Below are 22,214 nucleotides of genomic sequence, written 5' to 3' on the forward strand. Positions count from 1 at the left end.
TTGCTGGACCTGGGTTAATCTGAAAAGATCAACTAGTTGTCTCTAGAGTTTAGTTCTCTAGAGCTCTTCTGCTTCAGTTTTGGTCACCAGGATACAAAAGAGATGCTAAGACTCTAGAAAATGTGCAGAGAAGAGCAACCAAGACGATGAAGGGCCTAGAGGCTAAATCATATGATGAACAGTTGAGGGGAGTTAGGTATGTCTAACCTATGAAACAGAAAGATTGGGGCGGGGCATGATAGCTGTCTTCCAGTAATTGAGGGGCTATCACAGAGAAGAAAGGATTGACTTATTCTTCAAAGCACCAGAGAGCAGGAAAAGAAATAACGGGTGGAAGCTTGTTAAAGAGAGATCCAATAGAGAAGTTAGGAGAAATTTTCTGATAGTGAGAACGAGGTCCCTTCCAGTCCTGTGATTCCAAGTTCTATTTGTAACCCAGCATTTAGTTGTGCCAGTATCTCAGGGAGAGATGGATGCCACTTTAGCGATCATCTGAATGTAGACACCCTAGTACCTACCTTGTGAGAGAACTGTCAAAGAAGCTTCAGTCATGCTGATATAATAGACCATTTCTTTCTGCAAGTAATAATGGAAGGAGAGATAAAGGTTTTGTAGCATTTTTTAATCCCAATGACTTTTTAGGGAATTAGCTTGGATTCATGCATCACATTATGCCTTTATATTTTTCAAGGCTGATCATGTGTGCCCAGCACTTTCACTGCTACCTCATGCTGGCTTCATATGGCTAGTTTCATTCAAGCTTAGCATGTTATGTGAATCTCCAACCAATGTAATTTATAAACTATAGGAATGTAGAAGTCTGCGTGAACCCAACTGATTGTGCTTTACTCTGCAAATTACAGATAAGCAAAATGTGTTTTACTATTTATTTACACCAGTTTATTATTTCTTTATGGCAAATTCTTTATGCCACCTATTCATCAGATTCAACAAGCTACAGGTAATCCTCAATTTACAACAATTCATTTAGTGACCGTTCAAAGTTACAATGGCACTGAAAAAAGTGGCTTATGACCATCTTTCTCACTTATGACCGTTACAGCACCCCCGTGGTCACGTGATCAAAATTCAGACGTTTGGCAATCAGTCCATATTTATGACGGTTGCAGGGTCCTGGGGTCAGGTGATCCCCTTTTGTGACCTTCTGACAAGTAAAATCAATGGAGAAGAAAGATTCACTTAACAATCGTGTTACTAACTTAACAATTGCAGTGATTCACTTAACAACTGGAGCAAGAAAGGTCCTAAAATGGGGCAAAATTCACTTAACAGTTGTCTCACTCAACAGAAGTTTTGAACTCAGTTGTGGTCATCAATTGAGGACTACCTGTGCATAAAGCATGGCTTATAGTCCACAGTGACTAGATTCACATATCACGCTGAGCCTCGTAAAGATTGAAGATAAGGAACAGATTCACCTCTGCAAGGTGACATCCTGAAGCAAATGCCACTATTGTGTGTTTCTGATGTGTGAAGCAGGTACATAAATTATGGCATTTCTGCAAATTCAAAATGCAGCATACATGACCTCCATACCTGGCACACCCAGGGTTGCACACCCAGGATTGCACGCCTGTAACAAATAAAGCCCAAAGTAAACCACCATATTAGAGCTTAACGTGAGAGTGAATTCGAGTCTTTTTCTTAAATCGACGTCTGCATTCATATCACATCCTTCGCCAGATTGGGGAAGGTCTTTTCAAATGCTTTGGCTAAACGTGATTAAGACCAATCTTTTTCTCTCCACCTTCTTTGTATAAAAACCAATCCATTTGGTGGGTTCATGATTCCACGTTTCACACAACTCAGAACAAAGGTTAATTCAGCAGTCTGATTATAGGTATTTATTTATTTATTTATTTTGGAAAATTGATGTAGCCACTTACTCGCTCACAATTTACAGAAAATAAAACAGAATATAGGAAAAAAATAAAAATTATTATTATTGTTATTGTTATTACCCCCCATTGTGTGCATGCCACCAGGTAAGAATATTTATGGTATGGCCAGCTGTTTCTCTTTCCAAACCTTTTCTAGTCTTTTTTCCTTTTTTGAGCGCCAATAAAGAAGGAAAATTAAACAGCACTTAAATACTAGGAATCCAGTAACTCTGATTCTGGTTGGTAAACATGCTTCTTGAGGAAATGGGAGAGAAACTTCATATCTACTCATATTTCAAGGAGCAGATTTGACCTTCCTCTTGTATCATGAAAGGATCGGATTATGCAATGCAGTATCTTTAGCAATACTGGCCATGGAAGGCAGTGGGAAGGATTAGGCAACTCAAAGTTTAGAATAGAGTGGAGTGGAGTGGAGTGGAGTGGAGTGGAATGGAATGGAATAGAATAGAATAGAATAGAATAGAATAGAATAGAATAGAATAGAATAGAATAGAATAGATCAGTGATGGCGAATCTTTTAGAGACCGAGTGCCCAAAATGCAACCCAAAACCCACTTATGCATCGTTGGGTGCCGGGCGGGTGTGGCCCATTGGGTGGCCGTGGCTGCGGTGGTAACGGCAGTCTAGGTGGGACTAAAAAGTTCAATCAATCAATTCCAACTGCAAGATCTTTTTTTTCCCTGCAAGAAGTTGAAATTGACTGATTGATTAAACCACTTTTTTTGTACACAGCAGCAGAGGCCTAAAGCGAAAAGGTTTTATAAAACCCAGCTGAAAGCCTAGGACTGGGGCGACGGCGCGCATGCCCACAGAGAGGGCTCTGAGTGCCGCCTCTGGCACCCGTGCCATAGGTTCGCCACCACTGGAATAGATGGAAGGGACCTTGGAGGTCTTGTAGTCCAACCCCCTGCTCAGGCAGGAAACCCTATACCATTTCGGACAAATGGCTGTCCAGTCTCTTCTTTAAAACTTCCAGTGTTGGAGCATTCACCGCTTCTGGAGGCAGGTTGTTCCACTGGTTAATTGTTCCAACTGTCAGGAAGTTTCTCCTTAGTTCTAGGTTGCTTCTCTCCTTGGTTAGTTTCCATCCGTTGCTTCTTGACCTGCCCTCAGGTGCTTCGGAGAAGGCAGCACAAGAAGCAATGGATGGAAACTAATCAAGGAGAAAAGCAACCTAGAACTAAGAAGAAACAATTTGCACCATTGTTTCGCCACAGCCATTAATGTGCCTCTCAACTGCACAGCCCTTTCTCAGATCTTACTTGAGTGAAATAATACTTCACTTGCAGAGAAGCAAAGAGATAGAACAAACACTAGAAGCTGAGCCTTTATTTCCCGGTTGTCAAACTCGCCACGTCAGGTGACGTATTGCGACTTTTTTTGCACTGCCGGAGCTGGGGTGGGCGCGGCCTCTGTGTGATGCAACCGGCCTGTGGGCCGGCAGTTTGACACCCCTGCTTTATTTGAAAGGAAGGGGGATGGAGAGGTGGGGAGGGGCTTACAGAGCGTATGATGTACAGCGAATTATGTCCATGTGAAAGACAGAGTCTTTTCATTTTTCTCCGATCTGTCATGAAATCTGGAACTGTCCGATACAGGTAGTCCTTGACTTATAACCACTCATTTAGCGACTGTACAAAGGCAGCCCCCAACCTTTTGGGCACCAGGGATGGGTTCCGTGGAGAGAGGTTTTCCCACAGATTGGTGGGGACGTGGTTTCACATGCTGCCTACATCCTGCAGATGGGAGCTTCACTTGTTTGCGTGGACTGGTTTCTGGAATGGCGTGGACCGGTACTGGTCCATGGATCGGAGGTTGGGGACCCCTGCTATAACTGGTCCTCACACAACTGTTGAAGCATCCCTATGGTTACATGATCAAAATTCAGGTGCTTGGCAACTAGCATGTATTTACAAATGGTTGCCGTGTCCAGGGATCATGTGATCGCCATTTGCGACCTTCCCAACCGGGTTCCAGCAAAAGCAGAGCCAATGGGGGAAAGTTTAACAACTACACGAGTCACTTAATAACTGCAAAGATTCACTTAATAACCATGGGTAAAAAAGATTGCAAAATTGGATGCGGCTGACTTAACAACTGCCTTGCTTAGCAAAAGAAAATTTGGTCCCAATTGCAGTCATAAGTCAAGGACTATTTGTAGCCTTGTTATCAGGTTGCACGCGTGTGTGTTGCATACACGCCAATTTTGTGCCTTAGAAACTGACCTAACTTCAGTAAAGCAAAAATAATTATTTACTAATTCATTACTCGTGTTTTCTCTTAGTTTCAAGGCTGCCCAAATCTCAAAGAGTGCAAAGAGTGGGTCAACGGGCAGTGCTAAACTATAGCAAGCTAAGTAAACCAGAACTAGTTGGACTGACATAGATAGTCTAATCTGTGGGGCTAACTATGGTAAAGTAAAGATGCTAGACACAATTGTAACTGAAGTCCCTTGTCTGCTCATGTGTTATTTTTATCTTCTCTGCAGATATTCCAGAGTGGATGCATTTCAACAAGCCACAAATCATGGATTACAACCCTACACTCCCAGAACTAAAGAAAGGCATTATGATTCGGCATAATCCATGAACCATGAGAAATTAAAATAGTGGCGTGGAATTACCACATTAAAAATTGAAAGGAAATCACATGAGGGAAAATTGGAAAGAGAAAAGGTTAAAGTCACAGCAACACAACTATATTTCACTTTGTATGTATTCTGGTTTTCCATATCATATTCTTCCCAGTTTTATGTGATATGCAGAACTGATTCAGTGAATAAAAAACATGGCTTGGTTAAGGGAAGGAAACCACAGCTTAAAAACCTGTTTAATGTTGGCTTGCTAATTCCAAGAAGTGAAAGCTTTGTGGCTTATTCTTACTTTGTTTTTATTCTGTGCCTAAACTTGTAACCAATTCACAAATGTTCAAAGCAAGACTTAGGGAAGCTAGCTATGATCCATTTTCTGTTTGAGAAGGCTGAATTTGCAATGGTTTGGACTTTTTAAATTAAAGATGATGTCTGCATTTATTTTAGCCCCTTCACTGGGGCTGTTGGCATATGCAAGGTGATATAACCATGATCTGAGTACTTCTCTTGAAAGAACATTCTTCTCTTGAAAGAACATGAAAGAACATAAAACTAAAGCCAAGCATTTCACAACACTAAAGTAAGAAGTAGAAAGTCAATATGAATATAACCCTTGTGGTTAGTCTGGCTAGTTAGTTCATTGTGTGTGTGTGTTGCATTTTCTGCCTGCTGGATACACCATTTGGTGTCATAGGAAACTTGACCTAACTTCAGCAAAGCAAAGATAATTACTGAGACCTATAGACGTATCAATTGTATTAATCATGATTTTGTTAACCATGGATTGTGACATGCTCGTTGAGTCATTTCTTTGAAGAGGATTCCAAAGCCCTCAGTTCTCCAATACACAGGTAGTCCTTGACTGACCACAGTTTGAGCCCAAAATTTCTGTTGTTAAGTGTAACATTTGCTAAGTGAGTTTTGCCCTATTTCACGACCTTTCTTGCCACAGTTGTTAAGTGAATCACCGCAGTTGTTAAGTTAGGAACAGGGTTGTTAGGTGCATCTGGCTTCCCCATTGACTTTGCTTGTCAGAAGGTCGCAAAAGGTGATCCAGCAGGCTGCAACCGTCATAAATATGAGTCAATTGCTAAGTGTCCGAATTTTGATCACGTGACCCATGGGGGATGCTGCAACGGTCATAAGTGTGAAAAAATGGTCATAAGTCACTTTTTCAGTGCCGCTGCAACTTTAATGGTCACTAAATGAACTGTTGTAAGTTCAAGGGCTACCTGCAGTGGTGGGATCCAGCCGGTTCGCACCACTTCGGCAGAACCGGTAGCTATTTTTTTTGTTGCCCAGGCCCAGAATGGACTTCCGGAAGTGGCATCCACACACAGAACTGGTTGTTCACATATTTGAATCCCACCACTGGCTACCTGTACCATCTCTGAAGAAAATCTTACCTTAGTAAAAGTAAATTTTACGAAGCCACCTTCAAACGAGATGTTGAGCATTGATTGGCTATATCCGCAATATCCTGCAGTGTGTGTGGCGTTGGGATCAATATTAAAATATTCTAGTTCTCCCTGCAAAATAGGCAAAACACCAATGCATTAATTTCAACAAAGACTGAGAAATTATTATTGCTTACAAATTTAGAGCAATAAATTTGTAAAAAGCTTCATTTTTAGGGTCATCTGACTGGAAGCAGATCGGGGAAGGCTAGATTAAACCCTTTCTGACCATATAAGGGACAGAAACAAGGAAAGGGGGTGGGAGAGCTACACTAGCCACTTACCGTTTTTGTGTTCGTAACCATCATTGTCAAGCCAGTTAAGGCTTTAATGCAATCTGCAGTTCCGTTGGAAACACTGTAAGTGCCCGTCATAGCTGGTGATGGTTGAAGTGCCAATCTTGGTCCAGTTTGACTTGTTGGTACAGGCGAAGTGGCCTGGACGGATGTCATGCTCTTGTGTGATGCAGAACTTGTTTTCTCAGTGGTTGTGGTGTGCTGGTCAGTAGCCCTGGAGAGAGTCTTATATACATTTTCCTTAGTTGTGCTCAAAACAGGAGTCACTTTTTTTCGACTAGCTGATAGTCGCAGTTTTGAGATTGTTTCTTGAGACACCGTTCTTGTTTTTAAGGCTTTGTGGGTTTCGGTCCAATCAGTTTGTGGGTCAGATGGCAAAACTGTTGTCCCTGCAGCTGCTATGGATTCCCACAAAGCCTGTAATTCTGTCAATGGGATGGATTCTGCCTTCAACATCTTAGCTGTAGGCGCTGAAGAAATTCCTTGTGCTATTCCATGGCCTAATTGATTAGCCAATGCTTGTGAATGACTGTATGGACGAATCATGGCTTGGGAATTGGAAGGACTGGAGCTGTCAGGAAATGCTGCCTGCAGAAATGAGGTGGGTCGTAGGCTTGTCCTATTTGGTGCCTCTTTATCCAGCATGTTACCAGTGCAAGAAAAAACTGCTGTGCACAGAAAAGAGAGTTAGTCTTGTTTTTAACTAGCTTTCATTATTATGCATGTCCCTGAACTTCTTCATGTACCTCAAGAAAAAAATGAAGTCCTTTCTCCTTAGCCTAAGTTCTTGGTGTACTGTACATTCTGAATTTGCTCACCATTATAGAACTGTAATTATGGAAGGTTTATAATCTTTATTATCACTGCTTTGCAAAGCCTTACTAAGACCACACTTGGAATACTGCATCTAGTTCTGGTCACTGCAACATAAAAAAGATGTTGAGACTTTGGAAAGAGTGCAGAGAAAAGCAACAAAGATGAACAGGAGCCTGGAGACTAAAACATATGAAGAACGATTGCAGGAATTGGGTATGTGTGGTCTAGTGAAAAGAAGGACTAGGGGTGACATGATAGCAGAGTTCCAATATCTCAGGGGCTGCCACAAAGAAGAGGGGGTCAACCTATTCTCCAAAGCGCCTGAAGGCAGGACAAGAAGCAATGGATGGAAACTAATCAAGGAGAGAAGCAACCTAGAACTAAGGAGAAATTTCCTGACAGTGAGAACAATTAACCAGTGGAACAACTTGCCTCCAGACGCTCCATCACTGGAAGTTTTAAGAAATAATTGGACAACCGTTTGTCTGAAATGGTGCTTGAGCAGAGGGTTGGACTAGACCCCTAACGTCTCTTTCATTTCTGTTATTCTGTTAGAGTTTCTGCTACTGAGAGGAAGAAGAGGAGGAGGAGATTGCTTTACAGTTAGCATCTTGAAATCCTTTCAGAATGTCTCAAACATACAGTTTTATGTATGTTTGTACAGTTTTATAATTTCATATTAACTCTATTTCTTTGGGGTATTTGTTTCAATTGCAAAATAGAGTCACACAAGAGTCTTCAATTTCCTGTTTCTCACTCTCCCATCATAGGGTTTTTCCATGAGTTGAAAGCGTTTGCCCGCTCGTTTTTGCACTGAATGAAAAACTACCATGAATATGTGCTGTGCCTATTGCCATTGGCTATCCTGCTGCAATTACACCTATATTTACTCAATGCAAGCCCCTGATTTCTCTCTAAGATTCTGGCTAACCAGCATTAATAGAAGATGCACCAGCTGAGGGTGCCCTGGGACAATATCAAAATAAAAGAAAGCTTTCATGTTGTTACCACTAAAGGCCACCTCAGTTTATTTTGCTCTTAGGGTGGGGATGAGAGGGCAAGTGCACAGGATAAGAACGGTGAGGGTTACCAGAACTTAACTGTGCCATAGTTTGGTCAAGTGGGGCCACAGCCAGTGACCCTTTGCCACGGTGGATTTGATAAATCTTGGATCTAAAATGAGCTCTCTCTTTTGCACCACTTAGGATCCCAAGATTGCTTAAGAACTGCAGCACTCATTACAAAAATCCAAAGAGAGAGAAATGGGTACAGTATGTTGTTCTCGGTCCCAACATCTTTGGTTTAAGTACAGGCAGTCCTCTACTTACGAGCCCAAAATTTCCATTGTTAAATGAGTTTTCTCCCATTTTAGGACCTTTCCAGAGTTTTTAAGCTGTTAAATTAGTAACACGGCTGTGAAGTGCATCTGGCTTCCCCATTGACTTTGCTTGTCAGAAGGTCGCAAAAGGGGATCACATGATCCCGGGACACTACAACCGTCATAAATATGAGCCAGTTGCCAAGCGTCTGAATTATGATTACATGACCACGGGGATGCTGCAACGGTCGTAAGTATGAAAAACAGTCATAAGTCACTTTTTTCAGTGATGGAACTTAGAAGGGTCACTAAACAAATGGGTGCAAGTCAAGAACAAAAGTTTGGATAAAAGTTATTTCACAGCAGATTTTTTTCCCCACCAGTTGTTTACCTTAATCTCTAACAAGCTACTTCCCGGATAGCCAAAACTGAACCTTCACTTGCACGCAAACATAATTCTAACACGGGCAAATAAAGTGTAACATGTAGCCAGCTCTGTAGATGTCTACTCACCTCCAGCTGTGATTAGAAGAAATTCAATTAATGGCTTCCACCGACTCATGATGCAACCACTTTAAAGTGAATTATTGTGGTGGAAGAGGGATTGGATTAATGCCACGTTTTGGTCCTTAAGAAGCCACAATGATCCTAGTGGTTTTTCTTCCCTACTAGGAGGTTCACTCAGCCACTTCTCTGGCGAACAAGAAGTCTACTGTTCCCTGATGAAGAGTTTTGAGCAAAGAGGAAGTAGTGCTCAAGAAGAGTGAAATCTCTGAGTTATATAGGCAGTTGGTAAGTCACATGTGAGAAGGAAAGGGTGGAGAAAAAGCATCTTTGAAACATGTGAGGGTGCTTTTTAAAAAGTTGGTGGAACTGAAATTAAGAGCAAGATTGCAGATGCTATGGCCAGTTAGTTTCACTTTCTTTGAACCTATTTGTTAAAATTCTGCAATAGGCATTTCAATCTGAGCAGAAGAATGGACTCCAAAGACAAATGGATCCATCCAGATGAGCTAGGTCAGGGGTAGGCAATCTTGGCTCTTTTATGACTCATGGACTTCAACTCCCAGAATTCCTGAGCCAGCATGGCTCAGCTTGGAAACCTCTCCCTTTCCCCTCAGCATGGCTGGCTCAGGAATTCTGGGAGTTGAAGTCCATGAGTCATAAAAGAGCCAAGGGTACCTACCCCTGATCTGGGACAGTGTTATTCAACCTTAATCACTTTTAAGATATGTAAATTTCAGTTCCCAAAATTCCCCAGCCAGCATGGCTAGTGAATTCTGGGAGTTGAAGTCCACATATCTTAAAATTGTTAAGATTGAGCAACACTAATCAAGAACCATCTTGCTGATTCTCAGAAGCAGAAAGAAAAGTATAAAAAGCCTTGTGGTATTCCCCATCCCACTCAAATCCTTTGAGATTAGAGGAACCTTCTTTCCAACACTGGTCAATTGAAACCAAGGATGGATTCCTGTATAATTTTAATAATAATAATAAAAATATTCCTTGCCTCTAATCATCGGTGAGGTTATCAAACAGAAAAAAAAAATAACACAACAGCATTAGTTTAGTTTTTAACTAATTACCAGAAACAAGATTTTTTTTTTAAAAAAAGGTATTGACATTTGATTTCATTAATTGTTTGTCTTTACTTAAGAAGTCTTGAATTGTAGAAGGAATAAGATTCATTAATGGCATTCTTCACAGCCGTATTGAAAGAAATATATTTTGCTGGTATAAAAGGCTGCATTTTATCTTGAGAATTTTTTTTTTTAAAAAACTCTCCCAATAGATAAAATTTCTAAAATGGAGAGAAGATAGTTGCCACACACTACCTCTTGTGAACTTGAACAATTTCTGTTGTGCAAATGAGTGTGGCAACATGCGGAAGCTTCCTTTAGTGAAATAATACACCCCAAATTTACATTAAATCTTTCCTAAAACAGTCTTGCCTCCTTGTGAGCAAAATTAGCATTGCATGCAGTTTTAGCACTTTACACTAACTCTACTTCAGGGTTTTTCAACCTTTTCATCCATTGTACCACTTTTAGGATATGACAATATCCGAGTACCACCAGTCGCCTAGCAAGGTGTCAAAAACTTGATGACAAAAAAAAAAAAAGGGAAAAAAGTGATAAAGTACAGGTAGTCCTCGATTTGCAACAGTTCGCTTAGTGACTGTTCGAAGTTACAATGGCACTGAAAAAAGTGCCCCCCAAGGCACAGCTGAGCAAGACACCTGCCTGCCCACCCATCCGCTGAGCCCTGACAGCCCTGCAGCTCCAGCCATCTCTCGCTCAGGCTTGTGCGGTGCTGCCACCGGTTCAGCTCATTCCCCTCCCCCGCTACCACTTTTCTAGGATGGTCGCGTACCACCTGCCAGGTGCCAATGTACCACAGGTGGTACCCGTACCACTGGTTGAAAAGCCCTGCTCTACTTGGTTGATTTCTTTAAAGGCTTCCAAAACTTTGCTCTTGCCATTTCCTTGCTTAACTCACTGAATTTTAGAGGCTATTCATAGTCATTGCCTCCCATTTTTAACATTTATGTATTTCCTAGCAATGCTTCTTTTTATTTATTTCTGATCAGAAAAATCTATTAAGGATAAAAAAAAAGAAATAATCTTTTGACTAGGCTCTTTGTTGTACAGCTTGATATTTAATGTTCATACTTTTGTAGCATGCTAGCTACCGTCATTCCAACATAATAAAAAAGCTGTAATAAACATGTTCTGAGTTTTATTGACTGGACAATAACAAAGGACTAATGTGAGTTTATACTACTGGAGTTACATACAGTAACGTACTCAAGAAGATAATGGTTAGTAATGTAATTCTGATCTAGTCACCTGCTTTGGGTTCTGATATGATTCTTCAATAACTAAAATTATTATTTTTTAAATGGATTGATGTAGTGGCAATGCCAAACACCATTGTTATTGCAAGGAGATTAGTGACAATTTTTACTTCTCCTTCCTGTTAAGAAACTTTTAGATTGCTTGTTTTTCACTTTTGCTTGTTGAATAAAGAGGAAATAACTTTATGTAGTTGCAAACCTGTGAAAATCTCACACCTTAAGTTCCCACCCCATTATCACATGCTACCCAGTCAAGGTCAATCAAGTCTTGCAGTCCTGTGACTATAAAAACAGAGCCATGAAGTCATTCTGTCAAGTTTTGATAAAACTTCGGGGTTATTGTTGATTATTGGGAACTTCTGCACAGCCCTGGGTTTGTGGAAACTGACCCCCTTTGGGGTATATCTGTTGTTGTTATTAAGGAGCTCCTGACATCTTGTATGAAATTTGGACATCATCTTGCTTGCGTATATGTTTTATATGTTTTGCTTTTTAATCTATTTACTAGGGCTAATAAAGCTTAAAATCCCTTTAATTATTGGAAAGTTCATTGTCTCTGGATCCAAAAGAACCAATTGCCTGGGCATCTGATCACTGCCCTGACACTTGGCAGAACAATGGATCATAGCATACTTCTAACTAATTTTGCACTAGTCTGCAATAGAATCGAATAGAATAGAGCTGGAAGGGATCTTAGAGGTCTTCTAGTCCAGCCTCCTGCTCAAGCAGGAGAGCCTATACCATCTCAGACAAATGACTGTCCAGTCTCTTTTTAAAAACCTCCAGTGATGGAGCGCCCACGATTTCTGGAAGCAAGCTGTTCCACTGGTTAATTGTCCTCACTGTCAGGAAGTTTCTCCTTAATTCCAGGTTGCTTCTCTCTTTGATCAGTTTCCAACCATTGTTTCTTGTCCTGCCCTCTGGTGCTTTGGAGAATAATGTGGCCCCCTCTTCTTTTTGGTAGCCCCTCAAATACTGGAATACTGCTATCATGTCTCCCCTATTTCTTCTTTTCTTTAGACTAGCCAAACCCAAGTCCTGCAGCTGTTCTTTGTATGTTTTAGTCTCCAGGCCTTTGACCATCTTAGTTGCTCTTCTCTGAATTTTTTCCAAACTCTCAACATCTTTTTTGTGATATGGTGACTAACATTGGCTGCAGTATTCCAGGTATGGTCTTACTAGGATTTTATAGAGCGGAACTAATACTTTGCATGATCTTGATTCTATGCCTCTGTTTATACAGCTTTTTTGGTTGCTGCTGCACACTGCTGGCTCATAGTCAAGTGATTGTCCACTCGGAGTCCAAGGTCCCTTTCACAGTTACTGTTTTTTAAGCCAGGTCTCACCTAATCTGTACTTGTACCTTTGATTTTTCCTGCCTAAAACTTTGCTTTTCTCCACATTGAAACTCATTTTGTTGGATAGGGCCCATTGTTCAAGTTGTCAAGATCTTTTTGGATCCTGAGTTTGTCTTCTGGGGTATTGGCTACTTCTGTCAGTTTGGTGTCATCTGCAAATCTGATAAGTTTCCCTTCAAGTTCCCTCATTTAAGTCATTTATGAAGATATTGAAGAGTACTGGGCCTAAGACGGAACCTTGTGGTACCCCTCTGTTTACCTTTCTCCATATGAATGTAGTACCATTGAGGACTACTCGTTGAGTATGGTTTGCCAGCCAGCTACAGATCCATCTGGTGGTGATATTGTGTATTCCACCTTTTTCTAGCTTACCAAGGTGTACTTTATCAAATGCCTTACTGAAATCTAAGTATACTATGTCCACAGCATTTCGCTGGTCTACCAGTTTAGTCACTTTATCGAAGAATGAAATAAGATTGGTTTGGCATGATCTGTTTTTGACAAACTCATGTTGGCTACTAGGTATAACTTTGTTTGCTTCTAGTTGTTCGCAGATCTGTTTTTTGATTATCTTTTCTAGGATCTTCCCAGGTATTGATGTTAAACTGATTGGTCTGTATTTCCTGGGTCTGTTTTTTTCCTTTCTTGAAGATGGGAACCACCTCAGCCCTTTTCCAATCCTCAGGTATTTCCCCAGTGCTCCAGGATTTTTAAAAGATGTGGTGCAATGGTTCTGAGATAACATCTGCCAGCTTTCAGAACTCTGGGATGTAATCTGTCGCTGTCATGTTTTCATAATGACAGTGGTGTTTACATATTTTTTGTGAAATATGCTTCTCCTAATCAAAGTTTAGCTTTCAGAAAGATTTTTCTTTCAAAAACAGGCGAAAGGGCAAGGTACCTGCCTACCCTCCCAATAATCTAGCTGTTGCGTTTAACAAAAGGAAAAAAAGAAACGACGGATTCGATTGATTAACACCAATCTCCTTTGCTTCTTTATGTTTTGATTTTATCTTCTGAGGTGGATTGATCTTCGCTTCATGTCAGACTTAAAAGTAAGGAAAAAGATCACAAGGGATTTTGTAACATGGTATTTATAATTCTTAGAAAGTCAAAACAAAGACTGGTTTGACACAGTTCGTAATGGTCTATTTACAGAAAGTTCAGCTTCACACAAACACACATTTTCGAAGTACATTCATACATTCGGTCCTGATACAAGAAATGAGAGAAGAAAGCAGAATCTCCCTGCCTCTCTTCCAGCAATGATGAACCACAAATAACATTATCTTCAATGTGGAAAACAAATTTAAAAATTACAAATCCCGGGCCACGTAATCAAGGGCATCTGCAGAGGAGAGATAACTAAGTCAAGAGGGTGGCCATCCAGAGGATGCAACCAAAGCCCCGCCCCTTTAACTGGGATATGTATAAAAAAGGGGTGGGGCTTTGATTAGGGGGCCATGGCCGCCATCTTGATCTTTCTTTTTTTTAAAATCCTCCTTTCCTGCAGAAGGCCCCTGAAAATAACATTTGCAGAAGGAGTTTTAGCAGCAGAATTTAGCAGCTCTGGGACTAACACTCGCAATATAGAAGAGGATTTTAAATACAGGTAGTTCTCAGCTTGTGACCATAATTGGGACTGGAAGTTCCATTGGTAAGCAGAGTGGTTGTTAAGCGAGTCATGCTCTGATTTTACCATTTTTCGCATGGTTGTTAAGTGAATCACTGCACTTGTTAAGGGAATCATGCAGTTGTTAAGTTAATCCGGCTTCCTTTATTGACTTTAAGTGACTCCAGGAGGCTACAACTATTATAAATATATGTGCAGGTTGCCTAGCACCCGAATTTTGACCATGTGATGTGGGGATGTTTGCAATGGTCGTAAGTGTGAGGCCCAGTCGGAAGTCACATTTTTCAGTACTGTTGTAACTTTGAATGGCTGCTAAACACATGGTTGTAAGTAGAGCAGGGGTCTTCAAACTGGGCCCTTTTATGACTTGTGGACTTCAACTCCCAGAATTCCTGAGCCAGCCATGCTGAAGGGAATTCTGGGAATTGAAGTCCACAAGTTATAAAAGGGCCAAGCTTGAAGACCCCTGAAGTAGAGGATCACCTGTAGTGTGGTATCTAATCCCCAGATGTTTTTTGGAGCTGTTCGGTGTATTTAAGGAAAGAAAGGGCAAGCTAGGGATTGTAATGGAAATCTAGCTAGAAGGTGCCAAAGTCTGTTCTACCTGAATCTATCCATTGTGTCTGAATACCATCTCCCTTCTGTAAGAAATATGCCCTGTAATGAACACCAAGTTTAATTTCATTGCCAATTTTTGCAAATTTAAAACCTCCTAATCATGTCACAAAAAGTGGGCAGTATAAGGGGTTTTTTTTTTTTTAAACCAATATGACAAAGAGTCTCCTGATCCAGGAAACACAAAAGGGCCCTGGAATGTGTGTGTGTAACAGGCATCCTCTTACAAATGCAAACACCCAGAAAACCAGGCATTTGCACACAGGCTTCTCTTGCCGAATTGCGATGTAATCAATCTTTTCTCTTTTTTTCTCTTTCTTTTCACATGCCTCAAGATTGTTGTCGGTGTGAATCCTGATCAATTGGTGTTGGGAAAGCAGATCAGAAGTTGAAAGACACCCCAATGGGAATTCCCACTGTTTAGATCAGTGTTTGTCAACCTCAGCAAGTTTAAGATGGGTGGACTCCAACTCCCAGAATTCCCGCTTGCTGGGTTGTCTTAAAGTTGTTGAGGTTGACAAGCACTGCTTTAAAGTTACAATCTGTCATTACAAGTCTTAAAAGTTGCCAAGGTTGGAGACCCTTGGTTTAAAGAACTAGTTTATATCACAAGACTACATTGTTGTCTTATACTGTTTGGCTCAGTTTGCTTGAAGGAAATACCAGTGACCATCTGGATCTTAAAACTCCTAAAACAGAGGTGTCCAACCTTGGCAACTTTTAAGACTTGTAGACTTCAACTCACAGAATTGCCCAGCTAGTATTTCTCAGTTTCTCTTTGTCTCCAGCACCCACTTTAGGATGACAAAGTCCCCACCTTCTTTCTCCAGGAACATCTGGTATCCCATGAGCCCTTGCACCAGGCAAGCATTAGCAAGGCTTCCCTGTACCACTAGCCCAGGAGTGGGCAAATATGGCCCCTTTACGACCTGTGAACTTCAACTCCCAGAATTCCTGCAGCAACGTGGCTGGCTGAGGAATTCTACTTGAAGCCCTCAGGTCTTAAAGTTAATAAGTTGGACATCCCTGCCCTAAACCAAGGTTCCAAAGTGGTCAGTATTGACCTCCAAGGGTTGATGGAATTATCCAGGGAATTGCTGCCGTAGCTACTATTATTATTATTTGTAGCACTACTAATTAAAGTTGTATTCATTATTTTCATATAATAAATGTTTCGGGATTGATAAATGACCATAAACTCCATGAAGGGGTCGATGAGCTGAAGGGTTTGAGGACCACTGCCTTAAACTAAATTTAGCAGAAAGAAGACGGGGGTCAAGCTATTCTCCAAAGCTCCTGAAGGCAGGACAAGAAGCAAGGGATGTAATCAAGGACAGAACCAACCAAGCACTGAGGAGAAATTTCCTGACACTGAGAACAATAAATCTGTGGAATGACCTGCCTGCAGAAGTTGTGGGTGCTCTTTAAGAAGAGATTGGACAATTATTTATCTAAAATGGTATAGGACAGGAGTAAGCAACCTTGGCTCTTTTATGACTCATGGACTTCAACTCCCAGAATTCCTGAGCCAGCATGGCTCAGCTTGGAAACCTCTCCCTTTCCCCTCAGCATGGCTGGCCCAGGAATTCTGGGAGTTGAAGTCCACAAGTCATAAAAGAGCCAAGGTGGCCTACCCCTGGTATAGGATTTCCTGCTCGAGCAGAGGACTGGACTAGAAGACCTCCAAGGCCCCTTCCATCTCTGTTATTCTGAAGGGCAGCAGCTATGGGGTAGTCAGTAGTCTTCAAAGGCAGCCCCATGTAGAGCACATCGTAACAATTAAGATATGAGGTGATTAGGGCATGAGTGACTGAGAAATTAATCAAAGAGGGAAGCAACCTAGAACTAAAGAGAAATTTCCTGACAGCGAGAACAGTTAATCAGTGGAAGGAGTTGCCTTCAGAAGTTATGGGTGCTCCAACATTGGAAAATTTTAAGAAGAAATTGGACAACCATTTGTCTGAAACGGTATAGGGCAGTGATGGCGAAACTTTTAGAGACCGAGTGCCCAAACTGCAACCCAAAACCCACTTATGTATTGTCGGGTGCCAGGTGGGCGTGGCCTATTGGGTGGGCATGGCCAAGTGGGTGGGCGTGGCCCATTGGGTGGGCATGGCTGCAGTGGTTATGGCAGACTGGGTGGGACTAAAAAGTTCAATCAATCAAGTCTAACTTTGCGAGATCTTTTTTTTTCCCATGAGAAGTTGAAATTGATTGATTGATTAAACCTTTTTTTTGTTTGCACATGGCGGCAGAGGCCTAAAGTGAAAAGGTTTTATAAAACCTAGGTGAAGGCCTAGGACTGGGGCGATGGCACACATGCCCACAGAGAGGGCTCTGCGTGCCACCTGTTGCACACGTGCCATAGGTTCGCCACCACGGGTATAGGGTTTTCTACTTGAGCAGGGGGTTGGACTAGAAGACCACCAAGGCCCCTTCCAACTCTTTTATTCTGTTAGTAGGAAAATGGCCTAACGTTTCAGCACAGCCTTGCAGGACAAAGCATTATTCCAGGGAAGTTCTTGAGCGTTTATGGTGGGATTCCACGATCAGCCAAACCTATCAAGAGGCATGCAATCTGAAAGGCGCATCCGCTTGGGCCATTGCTAAGAGCCCAGAAATGCAACTTTCAGATTATGTGGTGTTGCCAAATTCCAAGATTGGATAAGAATCTTTGCATTTCTCTTGATTGAGCAGACTTTTATATAGCACTCATCAAGTCACCCCACTCCTATATTAAAAAAAAAATATTTTGAACATGACGCTACCAGCTGATTCGTAGAACCTAATTTTCCCCTTTGCCGTCAAACTGAAGTCTTCATGCAAAACACTTTCACATGTAATTTCCTCCCTCTGGTGCTGACACGTGCCTTGAATCCTGCAAACTGCAATGCCTAGAGCAGGGGTGTCAAACTGCTGGCCTGCGGACCGGACACGTCACTGGGAAACCGCGCCCACCCCATTGCCGGCAATGGGGGAAAAGCTCCGATACGGTGGACAACGTCACGTGACATCGTGAGTTTGACATGTCTGGGAATTGAAGTCCATACATCTTCAAGCAGCCAAAGTTGAGAAACATTACCCTATACCAGGGGTAGGCAACCTTGGCTCTTTTATGACTCGTGGTCCAACCCCCTATAGGGGACTCTATCTAATTTAAACCTCTAGGTCTTCAAACTTGGCCCTTTTATGACTTGTGGATTTCAACTCCCAGAATTCCTCAGCCAGCGTGCCTGGCTGAAGAATTCTGGGAGTTGAAGTCCACAAGTCATAAAAGGGCCAAATTTGAAGACCCCTGGCCTAGAGGTTTAAATTAAAAAACTGGAGGTTTTCAAGAAGAGGTTGGACAGCCATTTGTCCAGAATGGTATAGGGCAGGAGTAGGCAACCTTGGCTCTTTTATGACTCGTGGACTTCAACTCCCAGAATTCCTGAGCCAGCTATGCTATGCCTACCCCTGGTATAGGGTAATGTTTCTCAACCTTGGCTGCTTGAAGATGTGTGGACTTCAACTCCCAGAATTCCACAGCCAGCCAAGATTGAGAAACACTAGATAGAGTCCCCTATAGGGGGTTGGACTATAAGACCTCCAAGGCCCCTTCAAACTCTATTGTTCTGTATTCTTCAAGCAGGATGACAGCCTCTGAAGCTTTAAATTGGACCAGGCTGATTTCATTGTTATGGCTATGGCAACTCATGATATTGTTCGGATGGCTGCAATGCTTTTTCCCCCCTGAAATATGACCAGAAACTTTCAAAAGACAACATATTCTCCTTGGCAGTCATTCCCTTTGCAAGTACCTCAATGTTGGGGGGAGGGGGGACATTATCTGGGGTGCATTAAATATTGGGGTGGGGTGGGATGGGGTGGGGAAGAAACTCTGTATTCTAATCCAGAGCCCAGCGTAAGAAAATGCCCGAATGCATTCTACACAAGTGTAAAACACTGAAATGCAGCATTAGACAGAACTCTCAGCATTGGATGCAAAACCTCTGGAGGGGACAAAGCTGCCTTGTTGATGCCACATCCCATAATTGCCTTCATGAAAGCCCTTTCCTTGTCCCCTTTTTTTTGAGTTTCAAGCTACTTATTTGCTTCCGGTTAGCATCCAAAACACCCTGTAGACAAAAAGATTACACGTAACCTAAAGCGAGTTACACCTTCCGCTGTTGGTGCAAAAGTGTAACCTTTGGCTCAGATTCAGGAATTGCACTTTCTTCATCGTTGCTCAGCTTCCTCTTTTTGGCCCTGCCCTGTTTCTGATTGTCTTGAAATCACAGCCACGTTAAGTAGATCAAGCCACGGAAAGCTGGCCGAGCAGCTGATCCAAACTGGCGAAGGAGCACAAGGCATTCCGCCCAACAGAGCATCATCTTGAGGATCCTTGGTGATCCGAGTTTCAAGAATCCAGCACTCCCGCCCCGAGGCTGCGGGTGTATAACGATCTGTTGTTGTCCATCTAATTTAGGCTAATTTCGACGTTCAGAAATGCAGTGCAAAAAGAAAAAAAAAAAAAGCATACAATGGGTGTGTTTTGTCGAATTACTAAGGTAACTCGGACATCTTTGAAGTTTAACTTATTTTGAAATTTACTAGCTCGGCAAGACTTCTTTTTTTTTTTAATTTTCTTTTAATCTATTTCACGTTGACAAAATATTGAATTGTGAAATCCGGAGTTTTGGGAAAAGGCAATTTGGTCCAGCATCTGCAGGTAAACAGAGAAGATTGAGCCCTGAGGAGACATTTCCTGGTCTACTCAGCTTCCAGCTTTCTGTCCAGCTGTTAAGCTTCTGTTCAGCTCCCCCACCTTCATATCTGAGTTTGTGGATGCAGAGCTGTGAGTATCGCTGTAGACATCTGGAAAGGGAATACACCAACAATATCAATAATACTGATTTAATTTTTAAAGATACCTATGTGGAAGCTGTCCCTGGTGTCAATTTTCTGCCAGAGATTCCTTCTAGGTAATAAATCACCAAAACACAATCTTGAAACTCTTCTTCAACTGAGAGATGCTCACAAAACAGGTAGTCCTTGACTTAACAACCACAATTGAGCTCAAAAATTATGTTGCTAAGTGAGACAGTTGTTAAGTGGGCTTTGCCCCATTTTATGACCTTTCTTGTCAAATTGGTTAAGTGAATCACTGCGGCTGTTAAGTTGGTAACACAGCTGTTTAGTGAATCTGGCTTCCCCATTGATTTTGTAGAAGGTCACTAAAGGGGATCACATGATCCCAGGACACTGCAATAGTCATAAATATGAACTTGATGCCAAGGATCTGAATTTTGATCACATGGCCATGGGCTTGCTGCAAAGGTCACAAGGCTGGGAAACGGTCATAAGTCACTTTTTTCAGTGCTGTTCGTTTCACTAAATGAATGGTTGTAAGTCAAGGACTATCTGTATAAAGTTGCATTTTTCATTAATATTCCATCACATTGCCTCTTTCTTCCCTCCCATTCTTATCTCACCTGCAACGTAAGAGTTCTGCACCCTCCTTTCTTAAATCCTTACATGTTCTTCATGATTAGTAAAGGTCTACCAACATAATTTACTTCTCCAAAAAGCTGAAGGACATTTTAGGTCTATTAACTTGGAAGGTAGAATTTGAAAACAATAGATTATTGAGTGAAGATGGCCAGACAGGTTAAAATTTTGGATTTGGCTTCAAAAAGCAATTTTGTTGAGAGGACCTGGATGAGGATGAATGAGGAAAGCTCTGTGGCTTACTGATGTTGCTACTAGTTTGTTAATTTGAGGTGCCTATCTGTATCCCCTCAGTTTGGGGATAATAAGCACATTAATATGATAAGAATAGTCCAGTCACCAATGTTCTGTCTTCCCCAAGAAACAATATGCCAGAATTCTTTACTACATAGGAAGTCGAGTGCGCACAATTAAATAAGAAATATAAAACTTTTCAAACTTTCCTATGGGTTACCTGAATTGCTGATTCTACAAGTGCTGTTGGCTTCAGCTTCTGCTGGTTGTAACAGACTGGAAGGTATCCAGTCTGTTTTTTCCGAAACTAGCTTCTTTACTAACCTGAGGTTAGAGAGAAAAAAAATTAATTTCCTTTTTTTTCACACGTCACCCACTGCTGGTACTGTATAGCATGCAATCTTTCTGAGTTAATATAGGATTATAAAGTTAGTCCACATAAACATACTTGTTGCAGAAAGCAATCAGAGGTTGGGAAATGTTCAGAGACACGTCCAAAATTAATGATAAATTCATCTAATATCATTAAAGAATTTTTTTCTTCCAGATAAAATAATCATTCCTTCCTGCCTTCTCTTTCAATTTGTGTTTTTTTTCCAAGATTCAGCCAAGAACCCAGAGGAAAGTATTTTTTCCCCCCTTTAATTATGATTTAAAAATTCTACGAGCAGGTGTATCATTTACTTACCATTGCCCATTCTCTCCTTCTTGAATAAACTCCACTAGATCTCCCTCCTCTAAAGTGAGGGAGTCTTCGAAGCAGGTGTCAAAACTTCCTTCTACCCGGTATAGATTTGATCCCTAAAAACAAATAAAACCAAACCACAGATAATTATTCCCAAAAGTAGCCAGTGGTGTTTTATTGATGCATTGCAAATGTTCATTAATATAAGTCATCCTAGAAAAATAGAAGGGAGGTATAAAATATTATAAATATAAATGATTTATATTCTACAATATTTGGTACAGCAATGAACAGAATAGTTGGAAGGGACCTTGGAGGTCATCTAGTCCAACCCCCTGCTCAGGCAGGAAACCCTATACCATTTCGGACAAATGGCTGTCCAGTCTCTTCTTAAAAACTTCCAGTGTTGGAACATTCATAACTTCTGGAGGCAGGTTGTTCCACTGATTAATTGTTCTAACTGTCAGCAAACTTCTTCTTAGTTCGAGGTTGGTTCTCTTCTTAATTAATTTCCATTCATTACTTCTTGTCCTGCCCTCAGGTACTTTGGAGAATAGCACCTATGACTATATTTTAATCTCTGCAATGATATGTGAGAACAACCTTGGAGACTGGAAGAAGAGCCACAGACTAGACAATGGTCAGATCAGAGGTATAAAGTTAACACTGATATTTCTAAGTGTGTTTTTGCCTGGAGTCTCAAGGCTGACGCTCTGACGTTCTTAATGTTCTGTATTTAGGGCTGAGGCTGACGCTCATTTCATTTTAAAAGCAAGTTTATTGCACATATTCTTCTAGACCAGGGGGCTCCAAACTTGGCAACTATTAAGACTTGTGGACTTCAACTGCCCACTGCTGGCTGAGGAATTCTGGGAGTTGAAGTCCACAAGCTGCCAAGTTGGGAGACCCCTGTTTTAGACTACCACACTTTCTTACAAGGGTA

General features: G+C 41.4%; 1 protein-coding gene across 1 annotated transcript in view; it reads right to left on the bottom strand.

The window, feature by feature from the left end:
* LAMP3 (lysosomal associated membrane protein 3) overlaps positions 1-22,214 on the bottom strand; it is a 28,484-nt gene that overhangs the window by 2,519 nt on the left and 3,751 nt on the right. Inside the window, exons 3-6 of the mRNA XM_015822404.2 lie at positions 21,275-21,387; positions 6,254-6,479; positions 5,919-6,041; positions 519-576 (exon numbers count right to left, since the gene is read on the bottom strand). Coding sequence (XP_015677890.2) covers positions 519-576; positions 5,919-6,041; positions 6,254-6,479; positions 21,275-21,387 — 520 coding nt within the window. The remainder of the gene's footprint in view (positions 1-518; positions 577-5,918; positions 6,042-6,253; positions 6,480-21,274; positions 21,388-22,214) is intronic.

This window comes from Protobothrops mucrosquamatus, unplaced genomic scaffold (assembly GCF_001527695.2).
Source record: "Protobothrops mucrosquamatus isolate PMUCROS unplaced genomic scaffold, P.Mucros_1.0 scaffold1554, whole genome shotgun sequence".
Lineage (NCBI taxonomy): Eukaryota > Metazoa > Chordata > Lepidosauria > Squamata > Viperidae > Protobothrops > Protobothrops mucrosquamatus.